General features: G+C 31.1%; 1 protein-coding gene across 2 annotated transcripts; it reads right to left on the minus strand.

Annotated features, from left to right (window-relative positions):
• Positions 1–1,474: 1,474 nt before the first annotated feature.
• On the minus strand, positions 1,475–13,434 carry MS3_00007188 (uncharacterized protein). Of its 2 annotated transcripts, XM_051215442.1 has the most exons (11): positions 13,161–13,434; positions 11,983–12,100; positions 10,751–10,952; positions 9,409–9,571; positions 8,914–9,048; positions 7,572–7,711; positions 5,371–5,462; positions 5,124–5,275; positions 3,920–4,037; positions 3,042–3,702; positions 1,475–1,795 (listed from the first exon to the last, which is right to left on the minus strand). In XM_051215442.1, the coding sequence occupies exons 1-10, from the start codon at positions 13,379–13,381 to the stop codon at positions 3,700–3,702; spliced, it is 1,344 nt and encodes a 447-aa protein (XP_051073674.1). In that variant the 5' UTR covers positions 13,382–13,434; the 3' UTR covers positions 1,475–1,795; positions 3,042–3,699. The 2 variants fall into 2 exon arrangements, with proteins under 2 accessions (XP_051073674.1, XP_051073673.1); XM_051215441.1 differs by having other exon boundaries at positions 3,042–4,037.
• Positions 13,435–14,598: the final 1,164 nt, after the last annotated feature.

Raw genomic sequence — 14,598 nt, forward strand, 5'->3', positions numbered from 1 at the left:
CAGATGAGTCACACTTGTAGAACAGTAAGAAGGGCATATGCCAAAAAAGTCTCAGATTAACGGGATTCAAGGCTTCTACCACTGTCATTAAAAACATCTATATGACTCAGGACATCAAGTTGATAGACTAAAGTCTTTCAGCATCACCAATCGACAGTCAAATGCTTTTCTCAAATTTATCAAAGCCATAACCATTTAATTACTGAAGCCGGACTAATGCATTCAAAAGAACACCCTTACCATGGTGATTTTTTCGTCATTTTACTACATCATGTTTTGTACTTTTCTTATCTCCCCTATTTTAATTACATCACTTATTTCGAAGTCATAATCTTGTCATTTATTTTTTAACTGACTGATCTCCACTCATGTTATGCGCACTGCTGAGGAGTCCCATACTAGAACTAAATGGCCGTACAGTGTTTCCAGGTTTCCTATGATAGTCTAGCTTCAACAGACTTATGATCTCAACCATTGAGATAACATTTTATTTTATTATCCTTCATCGCCTTTCAAATGCATCATATGTTCACAATTACTGAATTCGAACTGTAGGTTATAATTTAACTATTTTGTCCACTATTTAGTATTAATTTCATTGGCTAAATTTTCTAACTATTACTTGTCACGGATTGAAGATGTTATTGATTTTGATAAGTATCCATAATTTAGTGTGAATTCATTTGATTCAATAAATTTTGTTGATCCATTTTTGTTCAGACGAAAAGAGAATTATCGAAATGGAGATTTATGGAGTTATAGAAATTTTAATAGTTGAATTCATGAGTCTATATTAAGCTAGAACACCAGGGGAAACCTGAAAGCATTGAACGGTCGTTTCGCACTAGCATTGGACTCCTCCTCAAACCCTCATTCTGATAATAATCATGTGCTCACTAGTGACCAGATTCAGTATAGATTTTCTTAAGTTCTAGTAAATAACCGTAACCAGTGGAGTCTAGTCAATGTTGGATGGATACAGCTATCCACCTCATATGATGGATGAAGTGTTACGCAAGATCATGGATCGATCGAAGTTAGACATTAACATCGTTGGATACCGATCCAGCGGTTTGGGGATTAAGCGCTTGAGTGCGAGATCGAAGGTTCTGGTTTCCGGTTCCACATGAGGGATAGTGAATGTACACTACTAAGGCGTTCCATACTAGGACGAAATGGCTATCCAGTGCTTTCAGATTTTTAATGGTGGTCTAGCTTAAATCGACTAATGAGTTTAACTAATAAAAAAATAAGGATCACAATATTCAGTTAGATGGCTTGGATGGATATTTAACATCTACGCAGTATAGAAATGTGTACAAACTTTTATGGATTCATAAACAAAATCTATCTGTTTTCCAATAAAAAAACAATTGATACTAGGTTTCGTAATTGATTGTTCCATGAAATCAAAACATAAAGAAATTTCTCATGTATTATCATTTTTTTTTATAAATCTGAATGTAAATGGTACAAATGATGGAAAAATAAAGTTTCAAACTATTTATTAATGAAAACAAATTCAGGAAATACTTATAATTACAGTTTAAAGTAAAAGAAATATTTATTGTTATATGGAATTTTTCTTTTAAAGGCGTGTTTGCACAGTATTACTTGAGTTAAATACATTCATTTCTTCTACATCAATTTCATCACCTTGAAAATCATCTTTATTAACATAAGTAGATGGATTGTATGGATCACAACCATGAGATCTTTTTAGAGCTCCACTCAATAAGTTTGTTCGATACAGAATCCAATTTAATATCAATAGACCAATCAGTAAAATTAACCACTTGAAAAGGTAAAATTAAAAAAAAGGTACTTGACAAGTGAAAAATTTATTTCAATAGTTGAGATCTTGAGTCAGTTGAAGCTAGATCAACATGAGAAAACTGGAAGCACTGGACGCTCGTTTCATCCTATTATGGAGATTCTCAGCAGTGTGCATCCACAATCCCGCCTCACGAGATTCGAACCTAGGACCTATTGGTCTCGCGAGCGAGCGCTTATCCACTAAACCACTGAGCTGGCATCCAATGGTGTTGATTTCTAACTTCAACTAATCCACGAAATTGAGTGATACATCCATAATAGGACGAAATGACCGACCAGTGCTTCCAGGTTTTTCATGATGGTCTAGCTTCAATTGATTTATGATTTCAACTATCGAAATTATTAAAATATCCATAAAAAATCCCTTCTGAAAAATTTATTGATAATTTGTTTTTCTTTCATTTTGAAGGAAAGCATGTTTTATAGAGATTTTATGTTATTTGTAAATATATTTCGAGTTAAAAGTAGAAAGCACTGAATAACCAATAGGTAGTTATTAAATACACTAAAACTGCCGTAGATTTGAGGGATTTAAAATATGATGTGAAAAGATGATTTGCTATCATAAAGAATGAAATAACATAACCATAAACGTTCTTAAGTTGTATTATTTAGAATTATTTACTTCATAAAAAGCTGAAAATATATGTTAGCTGACTTTTGAATGAGCTAAACGTGGTTGAATTTGTAACAGTATACAAGAATTGAAATCACTCATAAAATATTTTCGTCAGTTTAACCACCCAATAGAAATAATTTAGTAATATGAAACTAAAACCGAACAACTGATGTACATTGTCTACCAAGATCATGTCGTGAGACTATAATTTATGGACGACATTTGAGCGACTCTAAAGTGACCTTGAGAGTGTTCAATTAATAACTAGGATCAAATGAGGGTTATAAATAAGTGTGAGAAATTAGAATTATGATTTACAGCTGATGGTAAGAGTTAGGAATTAGATATAGGGTTTTCATCACGAACTGATATCGGCTATAATGCCAAACCTCTATTTAGCCATATGGATGAATTAATTTCGCGCCAAAATCCGAGACCTGTTATTTTATATCTGATTGGTTCGTTCATAAGTTATAGTCTCGCCGATAATGTAAACCTTACACAATTCAACACAAAATGTGGTAATATATGAACGTTCACTATAAAGTATTACTTAATCAAGTATTAATAAATCCATCATACTTACTTACTCCTGTTACTCCTAGTAGAGGAACATAGGCCGCCCACCAGCACTCACTATCCAACCCTGTCCTAACCAGTTCTTTACAGCTCTTTCCAGTTGTCATTCATCCTATTCATATCCGCTTCTATTTCTCGACGTAATGTGTTCTTTCGTCTTCTTCTTCTTCTTTCCCACTTCCCTTCAGAATTCCTAGTTGGGGCTTGCCTCGTGATGCAGTTTGGTGATTTCCGTAATGTATGTCCTATCCACTTCCAACGTTTTTTCCTAATTTCATCTTCAGCTGGAAGCTGGTTTGTCCTCTCTAACAGAATGCTGTTGCTGATGGCATCCGGCCAATGGATGTTGCGTAGACAACTGTTTATAGATACTTGTAACTCCATGATGATGGTTGTAGTGGTTCTCCAAGTTTCAGCTCCGTACAGTGGAACTGACTGTGTTGACGTTCGTATTGAAGATTGTGACTTTGATATTGGTTGATGGTTGTTCTGAGTTCCATATGTTTTTCGAATATAGGAATGCTGTCTTTGTTTTGCCAATTCTCGCCTTTACGTCTGCATCCTATCCTTCTTGTTCATCGTTGATGCTGTCCAAGTACGCGAAGGATTCCAGGTTTTGCAGAGCTTTTCTATCAAGCGTGATTGGGTTGGCATTCTTCACGATACTACTATTAATAAATCAATTATTTTAATTGAGTTTTTGATTAGCGCACAGTTTTATCGGATACAAACAGTAGGCCATTTATTTTAGAGAGTTTAATTTGTCTGGAATGGTTTATTTTGTTGTAAATTCTTTACTGATTACTTCTTTAACATATATTTTTCATACAGTTATATTATTCAAATCCATTATAAAATGATTATGAGAAAGAAATTGTAGCCTACTTCTAATAACGTTGTCGATAAAGTATCCCAAGTTAAAATATACCAAGTTGGATCTGTTGTGACAGATTCATATATCCACCATATAATTAATATGATTGATTGTAAAGGCACCAAAACACTGAAAAATGATCAGTTTGGGAAACAAATTTAAACTAAATTTTTTTAAAAAATGTAACAATAAAAACAGAATAATGTGAAACTATTTTCTTAAAATCGGATAATGATATGATTATAAATTGCTATAAAGACAATGATTTCGTAAATAATGTGAAAGAACATTCAAGTATGGTATATGCTACTCATGTCTGCATATATAAGTAGTACGTAATATCAAGTGGAATGTCTGAGACCAGAAGGCTAAAAAGATTGAAATCAAAAGAAAAGAGAAGGAAACTGAAAGCAATCAAGACAACAACAGGAATGAAGAATGAATGAAACTTATAAAAAACACTTCAAATAAGATATACAAAGGATATATTTGATGTATGATTTTCACAATTTACTAAACAATGATGAATTTCGATTTGATTAACAAAATAAAATATTTATATTCTTTAATAAGTACTATTTCATCGTCCCCTTGCTTTTTATCAATACACTTCAATTTGATAATATCCATATGAGTAAAAATATTTGTTGTTATTGAATACAATATTTAATGTAAGTTGAGGAATTATCACCGTTTCCTTAGAACCTATGTAGAAGTCATAGTTTTTATTACCGAAAGAATAATTTTCAACGACATTGTGATTACCTTGTAAGGTCTTGTTGAAAGATACCTCTAAAAAACTTGTAGAATGTCCTTTCACATATGGTATATATTTTAAATATCATAGGTTGTAAGCAGCTGATGAGAACCAAACGAAATAAAATGAATTCCTGCTATTCTGCTAGAATCATTGTTCTTGTTCTTTTCAAAATAATAAAGGGAACTTTGTGTATGAAATAAACAATTTATATCATTTCGTTTTCACTAAGGGACCTATATTTATTGTCATATCCTTTTATCATCCCATATGTTTTAATTTCTTAATGTCATTTGAAATATAGATTTTTGTGCAATTGAATTAAACCTACTTGTCATATAACTAAATATTTTTTTATAATTTCAACATGAAGTGACTGTATTTTCAGACTGGTATTTCTTTTAGCACTAATCAATTAGAATGCTTAGGTTGATTAAACAAATTAGGATAGAACTCACGCAATTACTGGAATCCAAATAACACTCAAGTTACAATCATTTATTCCATAGTCATTTATTAGGACACGTCTGTATCGATTCGGTCTGTAAACAATAACAACTAGACAGAATAAAAATCCAGATACTATAAGACCATAGCCCCATGTATTATCCTAAAAACAATTAACAAAATAATGAAATAAACGATCGTCTATCATAATTATGCTGAAATGTTTTTTTTAAAACTTGAATCAATAAACTCACTTACTTGATTTGTAAGAAACTCCAGTTTAATTGCAGATGGAAGACCAATAATCATTGAAGCTAATAAAGCAATTCCAACTGCTAGTCGATGTGGTACTGTTAATAAAAGTAATATTATCAAACATGAAATTTAAAATTTAACTAAATGTATAATTTGTGTATATGAAGATTACTAAACCTTTGGATAATCTGATAGTTTAGTATTAATTAGTTATTAAATTAATTTAGTCATGATAACAACTATCCAATCCAATCTATACATTTCAGGTTTACTAATTAAACTTCGAAACGTCACATCATCAAGATATTGAAAGTTTTCTAAATAAATGAAATCTTTGCTGACTGCCGTCTAATCATTAAAATTTTCTGGAGTAGGATTATGTATAAGTAATGTAATATGTATTAACAATCATTAACTGCTTTTTTTTTGTTGGGAATGGTTTGTGAACTGATTATAGCCACTCCAATTACCTCATGAGTGTACTAGTTAACATAATTACGTCATTTAAGATAAATTATGAATATACAAAATATAGTTGAAGAACTATAGTCTAGAATTCAATGGGAAATTACCTAGAATTTATAACTCAGAAGACAACATTTAAGGTTTATTCGAAGCTTACGGGTGCATTAAAATGTTGGATTTTTTATTCAAATATTTTTGAACAAAAACGTCTTTTCTACCCGACCATTTGATTGTATTGGCTTAAAATCTAAACTTGAGAGTTCATTATACTTTTTATGAATGGAATTTAAGTAAGATATCGGCTTAGCGATAAATAGTATTTAATGATGGAGATTATAGTCATATTGTCATTGAAGAAATCGTTTGAAAACAATTCATCTCAAAATCACTCATTTACATAGTTTGATTCTACACGCAAATACATGTTTGTTATTCAACATATAGAAGCTTCATAGTAATTGTCAAAATTTGAATGAAATTTACCATAAATGTGTGTTATTAACTAAAATGACCAATTCATATTTCTAATATATATCAGTTGTAAGTAATATAGAAATTTGATTAATTTTAGACTAGGCTTTCTTTATGATTAGTTAAATTATTGTGAATTTGTTGATTAAAACACATGAGTTTTTTAATAGTTCAGTAAATCAAATTAAAACTCTATGTATATTGTATATAGATAAAGAAACGCTATAAATGGACTTAAATAGTTTTATCACAGGGGGTTTAGTGGATATTATAGTAATTTAATAGTTGAATTCATGAGTCAATTGAAGCTAGACCACTTTAGAAAACCTGGAAGCACTGGATGGCCGTTTCGTCCCCGGATGGAACTCCTCATCAGTGCGCATCACGATCCTGCCCTGCGAGATCCGAACCCAGAACCTATCGGCCTCGCGCCTGAACACTTAACATCTAAACCACTGAGTCTTCATCCAACGATGTTAATATTTAATTTCAACCAGTCCACGAAATTGAGTCACCGTCCACCATTGTCTTCAGTGGTCTAAGGGGCTGATCGTTCGCTCGCGAGACGGAGGTGCTGGGTTCAAATCTGACGAGCAGGATCGTAGATACGCACTGTTGAGGAGTCTCATACTAGGCCGAAAAGGCTGTCCAGCGCTTCCTGGTTTTGTATAGCGGTCTAGCTCCAATTGCTTCATGAATGCAAGTTTAAATAATTTTGTCAAAATATTCATTTCAATTTAAAAAAAGAAGGTAGTTCGTGACAATTATGAGAATATATTTAAAATAGATAAAAACAAGAAGGTTTGAAGATCATTTTAAATTACAGAGAATATCTTTAACTTAGATGTTGCATAAGTTATTTATTTATTTTCCTATTAACACTACTTAATTACTTACTTACACCTATTACCCTTTGTGAAGGAGCATCGGTCACTCACCAACACTCTATTAACACTACATATTCTTAAAAAAATATATTATAACCAGAAGAAATGTCAGTTTGTCAGGTGATTTTATAGAAACATTCTTTTATATAAAAATAGTTATATACTTAAATATTTATAATGTTTTGTTGAAATTCTTATGTAAACATAAAACATTCAATGTTGTTTTATTATAGAAATGTTATCATTTAACTAATTGATTTAAACCAATATGTTATACAATAAGATCAAAGCTAATAATAAAGTTATTACATTTAGTATGTTCTTATTTATTTATTCTGTTTTAAAAATTAATTCATATTTTGTCTAATATGAATAACTTACCATTAAAATCTTTCATAGCAAGAACATGTACTTGAGTTAATGATAATAATGAACTAATTCCAGCAAATACAAGACATAAAAAGAATAAGGCACATAAAACTCGACCAAATATACCAACTTTTGAAAATAGTACAGGTATCCTGAAATGAGAAAAAAATATATTAGAGATTCATTTAATTGTTTACATTTAATAAGGATATGTGCTATGATATTGATTTAAAGAATGATGGTCTAAGGTTAATATATATATATATATATATATATGATAATGTCAGTGTTATTCATTTTCAATAAATTGATCTAAGTTGTTTTATATTTTCTCTTCTAAGTACTGAAGCATTCTTTATCACTAATGTAATGAAAAAGTAAATTACTCGAAAGTTTATTTAGTTAGAAAATAATGTCACTTTATGTAATTCATTACCATTTGGTTCATTTCATTTCAGTTATTTCATATTTTCTATACTTAAACACGATGTGGGAGTTACATTTTTCACTTACATCAAAATGATAATTAAGAGATAATGTAAGTCATAAATGTAAAGAAAATCTAATATAAGTATATCTTTATAAAAGTATTTCACGCATTAAATTCACATTGTGTCGTTTTACCTGTATCTTCCTATTGTTATTGAGGACTGCAATTGATCAGCAGATGACTATTAGGACTCAGTAGTTGGGTGGATAACGTGATGATGTTTGAAGCGAACGGTATTGGGTTCGAGTCCCGGAGTGTACATCAACTCTGGGATGCAGGTACATCCAGCTGACGAGTCCTAAACAGGACGAAACGCGAGTCCTGGATTTCACTGCTAGCCACTATCCATCTTTATTTCATGTATTATTTTGTAACTAGAGAACTTGTATATAATTTGAGTTCGAAATTTTAAGCACCATGTATAAATAATTTACTTCGGCTAACTGTTGAGATTTAGAACACGTCAGAATTAGTCAGTAAGTAAAAAGTGGATTTTTTTAGCAAACCTGAACACTACTGAGGAGTCTTATACTAAGATAAAACGGCTGTCCAGTGTTTCCAGGTTTTCAATGGTGATCTAACCTCAATTGACTCACGAATTCAACTATAAAATCTGTATTTCTTACCAATTGTTTTACGTATTGTTTATATACTCATTTTCACTTCTCTCTTTTTACAATACTGTCATTTCAACTTGTGATTTATATTTTTCTGGTACCTTGATGTACTGACACTTTTATATGTTATGAAAACGTATATAATTTTAAACTTATTAACATGCAAACTGCAGTTGTCTTAAACATATTTTAAATGATATCTTAATCTAGTTTAACACACTAAATAATATAAATAAATAAATCTCACCAGGTGAAAGTAAGTCCTGTGCTACCAGGCCCAGCAGTCTTTATAATCCTTACAATAGCTGAACGGGTAGCTGTCGGATTTGTTTGTATGATTGTTGAAAATACAGTCGAAAAGATTGTAATTGATGCGAAGAAGCTAATAGTAGGAAAAAGTAAATTTTAAAAAAATCTATTTTGATGAATTGGGGTCTGTGGATATAATGAAAAAATGTCGTAAACATCTGGGGTTACATAAGATTTAGCTTAGAAACTACCTTTCAATGACACACATCAAAATAGAGTTTATATTATTTAATTATCTCAGAGTAAGTAGTATTATAATAAAAAGAAGCTACACTTTGATTACTTTCAGGACTAGCAAATTATAAACAGTTTTTGATAATTACTACTATAATACATCAGTCATTATTTATTTCGTTTCTTACTAAATATTCCATCATTACAAATCTTGACAAATAACAAATTCAAACAAACCAACTTTTAGTAATCCGTTTACCTAACGACATTGTTGACAATAGGAATAAGGAAGCTATACGAAACTATCCTTGAGTCCCGTGACATAAAAGTAGAGTAAGTTGCCAGAACAGCCATACCAGCGTTGGTATCGAATGCATTTTGACCGGCCGCTGCGATCCACATACTGGGGTCTAAAAAGCTTTCTGAAATGAGAAAAATATATCATACTTAGTTTTATAATATGATATTACCATCGTACGTCTGACAGTTATATGTGTTCTCGGCATTTTAGTGAAACATACCATTCTCGTCCCTAGTGTTATCAGTGAACAATGTGGATCAGGGTAAATGATGTAAGTCACCTGGTTCACCCCAAAACCTTAACAAATCACTTGCAAAGTAAAAGTTATTTATTTGTATTCTACTAAAAGATTATTTTCTACTTGATTTCACCTGGTCAATGAATAGAATAAAGATTTGTTTGTTCATGCACATGTGCATTTCATTTTCAGTCATTGAATAAATGAAGTTGGTGTTCGAAATATGTTTCAAAGTGAATGCTAGTAACGAGCAGCTAAAAGTACGTAATATTTTATCAGTGTGTACACTTCGAAATATTATTAACATCTGTTGCATTATGCGACTAAAAATATTGGCTAGATGTCATTGGATTTTTTAGTCTGAAACTAAGCCTATAATTAAGATATATGTTTATATAATAGTTGGATTCATGAGTCAGTTGAAGCCAGACCAATATGGAAGACTTGGAAGCACTGGGCTGCCGTTTCGTCCTAGTATGGGACTCTTCAGGAGTGGGAACCATGATCCTGCTCGCGGGATTCGAACTCAAGACCTAGCAGTTCTATCGGACGGTGCTGGATTGGTTGAAGTTAGACATTAGCATCGTTGGTTGCCGGCCGGCTCAGTGGTCCACAGTTTAAGCGTTCGCGCGAGTAACCGAAGGTCCAGGGTTTGAATCTCGCGAGCGGGATCGTGGATACGCACTGCTGAGAAGTCATATACTAAGACGAAACGACCAATCAGTGCTTCCGGATTTTTCATTGTGGTCTAGCTTTAATTGACTCATGAATTCGACTTCTAATCTCCACAAAACCCCTTTCTGATAACATATGTTCATAATTATTCGACTGTGTGATGAGATTAACACACATAGGAGTTTTACTGATTCACTCTTAAACTTCAAGACCACCAAAAATATAATAAGTGTGATTGATAGTAGTTATAAAAATAATGCTTATTACAATAGTTTGGATGAATTACTGACTTAAACAGATAATATTCCTAAACCTTATCGTTATTTTCTTACATTTTAGGATATTGTAAAAGAAAGTTTAAATCCCATATCGAGTAAAATTACTCACCCCATGATGGTGTGAAAAGAAATACAATGCCAACTTCGGCATATTGTCTTGTTAATGACCAACCAAATGTAAAAATCACAATTGACAAAAGCAATGGAACTAGAACCATATTGACTCTTTCAATCCATTTGATTCCACCTAATAAACAAATACCACTGAGTGTAACCGCTAGAATTTGAGTGAATACTGGCCAGTATGAATGCTAAATCGTACGAAATAATACAATTCATATTAAACAAATAAATATTTATTTGAACAAATTGAAATATTACTAGACATATGTAATTAGAGTGGTTAGTTTTGATAATGTTTAAGTCTTTTAGCTAGCTAGATAGTTGAGGTTTTCTAGACAACAAGATCAATCTAGTTTTCTGCTTTTTGTAAAGATTAATGAATGGCATAAGAAATATCTGTAAAACTATTGTAGACTTTGTAAGTAAACATTAGTAATTCAATGAGTTCTCTTTAATTTAGTAGTTAATAACATATTTAATATTTAGTAATCATAATGTTGACACAGTTCGTAAGAGTTAACTTTTAAAACTTGAATATAATCAACTGTAAACGTTTATTTCAAAATTTGATTTCATAGCAATAGTGGGGTATATATTCCTCTTCTTTGCTTCCCATTTTTAAACACTGTACACGTTTGTTCTATAGAATATATTGCTTTTGTGATTGGTATATAAAGGAAATAAAATCCTTGACATCTGTGTATGATCAGACCAAATGCTTCTATGAATGATGTAATATAATTTATCAAATCTATTTGGAAAGTAAGTTTATCAGATATTTTCAAGGTGTAATGTATCTGTAAAATGAACATCTTTAAACGATTTTAAACTTTTACATTCTTGTTGAATAGATTTACATTAGGTATACGTCCAATGATTAGGATGGTATTTTATTGACTAGATTTCATGGTACATTGTAGTGGTATTTTAGCAGTTAGAAAATTTAATTTTCATCTATTTGGTAATAACTTCAAAACTTCATATTACTATCTCATCTAGGATAGCCATGTGGTCTAACCTGTCTACATATATTAGTGTTATATCAATCCGACTACAAAAAATTGTACTTGGTAAATGAATTAAACTGATTCATTGTGAGTTTTTTATTCCATATAAAGTGTAATTTATAATTCATTAAAATCGTCAAAGTTTCATTCATGTTTTCTTGTCTGTTAAGTAGTTACATGATTGTGTTATTAATGTTATTAAAATACGTACTTGTGTGTAGTTGGTGAAAATTTCTAAACCAGCCTGTTCAGTAGTTGGTAGTGACGGAAGAGTACACGATAAGTAAAGGTAGTATAAACACCATCCAAGTATAACTGGATAATAACCACTAAGTAGGAAAAAAATATATAATAAAATGTCATCATATTGATGAATGAGATATGGCTCAGTAGTGTTCAGTTAATTCGAATTCAACTGAACTGTAAACAATGAGAACAGTATATATTGAAATATTATAAGTAATAATGTGTCAAATCATATATCGCATATATGTAAAGATGTTGAAGTCAGTATTTCAAAGAGTAAAATGATTCCTCATGATATTTGATTTATGGATTGTAAGGAATCATAACAGCTGTAATCTCAAGGTTTTCCCACACATAACATGGAACTACACTATGATAATGTTCATTCGGACAGGCAAACAAATTAACTGTTAATATTTCGGTTTTTAAAAAAATAATGACAACAAATGATCTTAAGACAGTTGTCATGTTTCATACTAAGAGTTCTCAATAGTTAGTAACCTTGACTCATCACATAGTCTAAATAAAGCCCCCAAATTCCCTGGTACAGCCGAGATTGGGGGGGAGTCCGCTCTCCCTCTCGAAATGCTCTCACATAGCCATGCGTATATAGACTCTACCAGGAAAGTTCTACTCACTGTTTTCTCGTGTAGGGTTGTTGTTTACGACCTTTAAATCGCAAGATGTCTAACATCATTTAAATCGGCTGCTTGTTGATATTTGCCTGCAAATTCTGATTTTCATTTGAAAGAAACAAATGAGTTTTAAAGATGTGAGTCAATATGATTCAGCCTCCCAATGATGGACTATCACTTAACCTTTTAAAATTACGATAACCACTTAGTTTATATGACGTCATTGATAAACTTCATTACCGCGTCCCAATACATTAGAAGCTCTAGTTGAGGCCAGACATCTTATTAATGATAATCAACTCTCCAACATCACAAATGTACATAGTTATAAACTAAATTCTACTAAAACTTTCGTAACAGTCTCTATGCAAATAATTAGAGTAACCATAAACAATTTCTATTTCCTTGATAATGAACAGAAAATCAAAATAATTATCATAATGAATAACCATAAATCTTTCAAAACGTTCATGATAGAAAAAAACTTTGTTAAAAACAATAATCTAACCTTACAAAGAAAACTACTGCAACCATCCATCCTCCTAACCAGAAAAATTTTTGCCCAAAAAATTTGCAGAATGCTAAAGTAACAGAGTTTCTAGTAAATCTACCAATTGAATATTCGACTATTATAATTGGTATGGACCATAAAAATAGGATAATAAGCCATACTATATAAAATGTTAATGCACCTAAAAAATATTGTAATGAAAAAGAAAAGTTCTTCATACACAATCACTCTATTGTACATAAAAATTAAGGATTTATTAACTTCCTTATTAATATCATATAAAGAATTAGATGCAATTCAACTTACAAGTAATATTTATTGCTTTAGTAACTAAAGTAATTAAGAATCAACCTTTTTACATTGCAGTTCTTAATACATCACGTAAAAATGTATTGCAAATGTTTTAATTACTTACAGAAATCAAGAATAGTTGTTTCAACTCCATTTATAATGATTTGGTTTGAGTTGTAAATGTCTATCTAATTCTTAAATAATCAGAAAGGGGTTTGGTGGATATTATAGTAATTTAATAGTTGAATTCATGAGTCAATTGAAGTTAGGCCACCATAGAAAACCTGGAAGCACTGGATGGCCGTTTCGTCCCAGGATGGGACTCCTCAGCATTGCACATCCCGATTCGAACCTGTGACCTATAGGTCTTGAAAGCGAACGATTAACATTTGGACCACTGAACCGGCCGGCATTCAACGGTGTTAATGTCTAACTTCAACCAATCCACGAAATCGGGCCACCGTCCAGTGAGTTGCTATTTCAGGTTTTCCATGATGATCTAGATTCTGATTGACTTATGAATTCAACTCTTAAATAATCAATGAAAAAGTGATATAGTTTAATGGAGTATGCTTATTTTAATCTGAAAAATCCTTTGTACGGAAAAAGTTTTTTCAAAGCAATGGACTAAAAATAAATCAACCATCAATCTTGTATATCTCAGAAAAATAACTTGAATATTTATTCATGAAATGAATGATTAATTGAAATAAACTTCTCTTTTGTAAAATCTGTTAATAATTACCAGAAGTTATAATTATTTTTAATCATTTTATTAAAGAAATATTCATACATTTATCAACTAAGAAGATTATCTTTATTTTGTAAACATTTTATTTATTCTAAATTGTACTTCTTGACATCATTACATCCAAGAAGTGAATATCGATTTGACGTCTGAAAGTTTTTGATTGATGAATATCCGTGATTATGACAACTCAATCTACTTTATAAAGTAATAAATTGATTGATATGAATCAATTGACCATTTTCTCTACTTAATGTATTCTCAATTCTCAAATGAATATGCTTACGATAGTGGAAATATTGGTTAAGTTATTAAAAGAATGAATGCTATTCAGAAAAAAAATGGTTTTATACAAAATATTAAGTTAAAACCATATAAATTTCTTTTTGTTTTCTA

This window comes from Schistosoma haematobium, chromosome 1 (assembly GCF_000699445.3).
Source record: "Schistosoma haematobium chromosome 1, whole genome shotgun sequence".
In the NCBI taxonomy this organism is placed as follows: domain Eukaryota; kingdom Metazoa; phylum Platyhelminthes; class Trematoda; order Strigeidida; family Schistosomatidae; genus Schistosoma; species Schistosoma haematobium.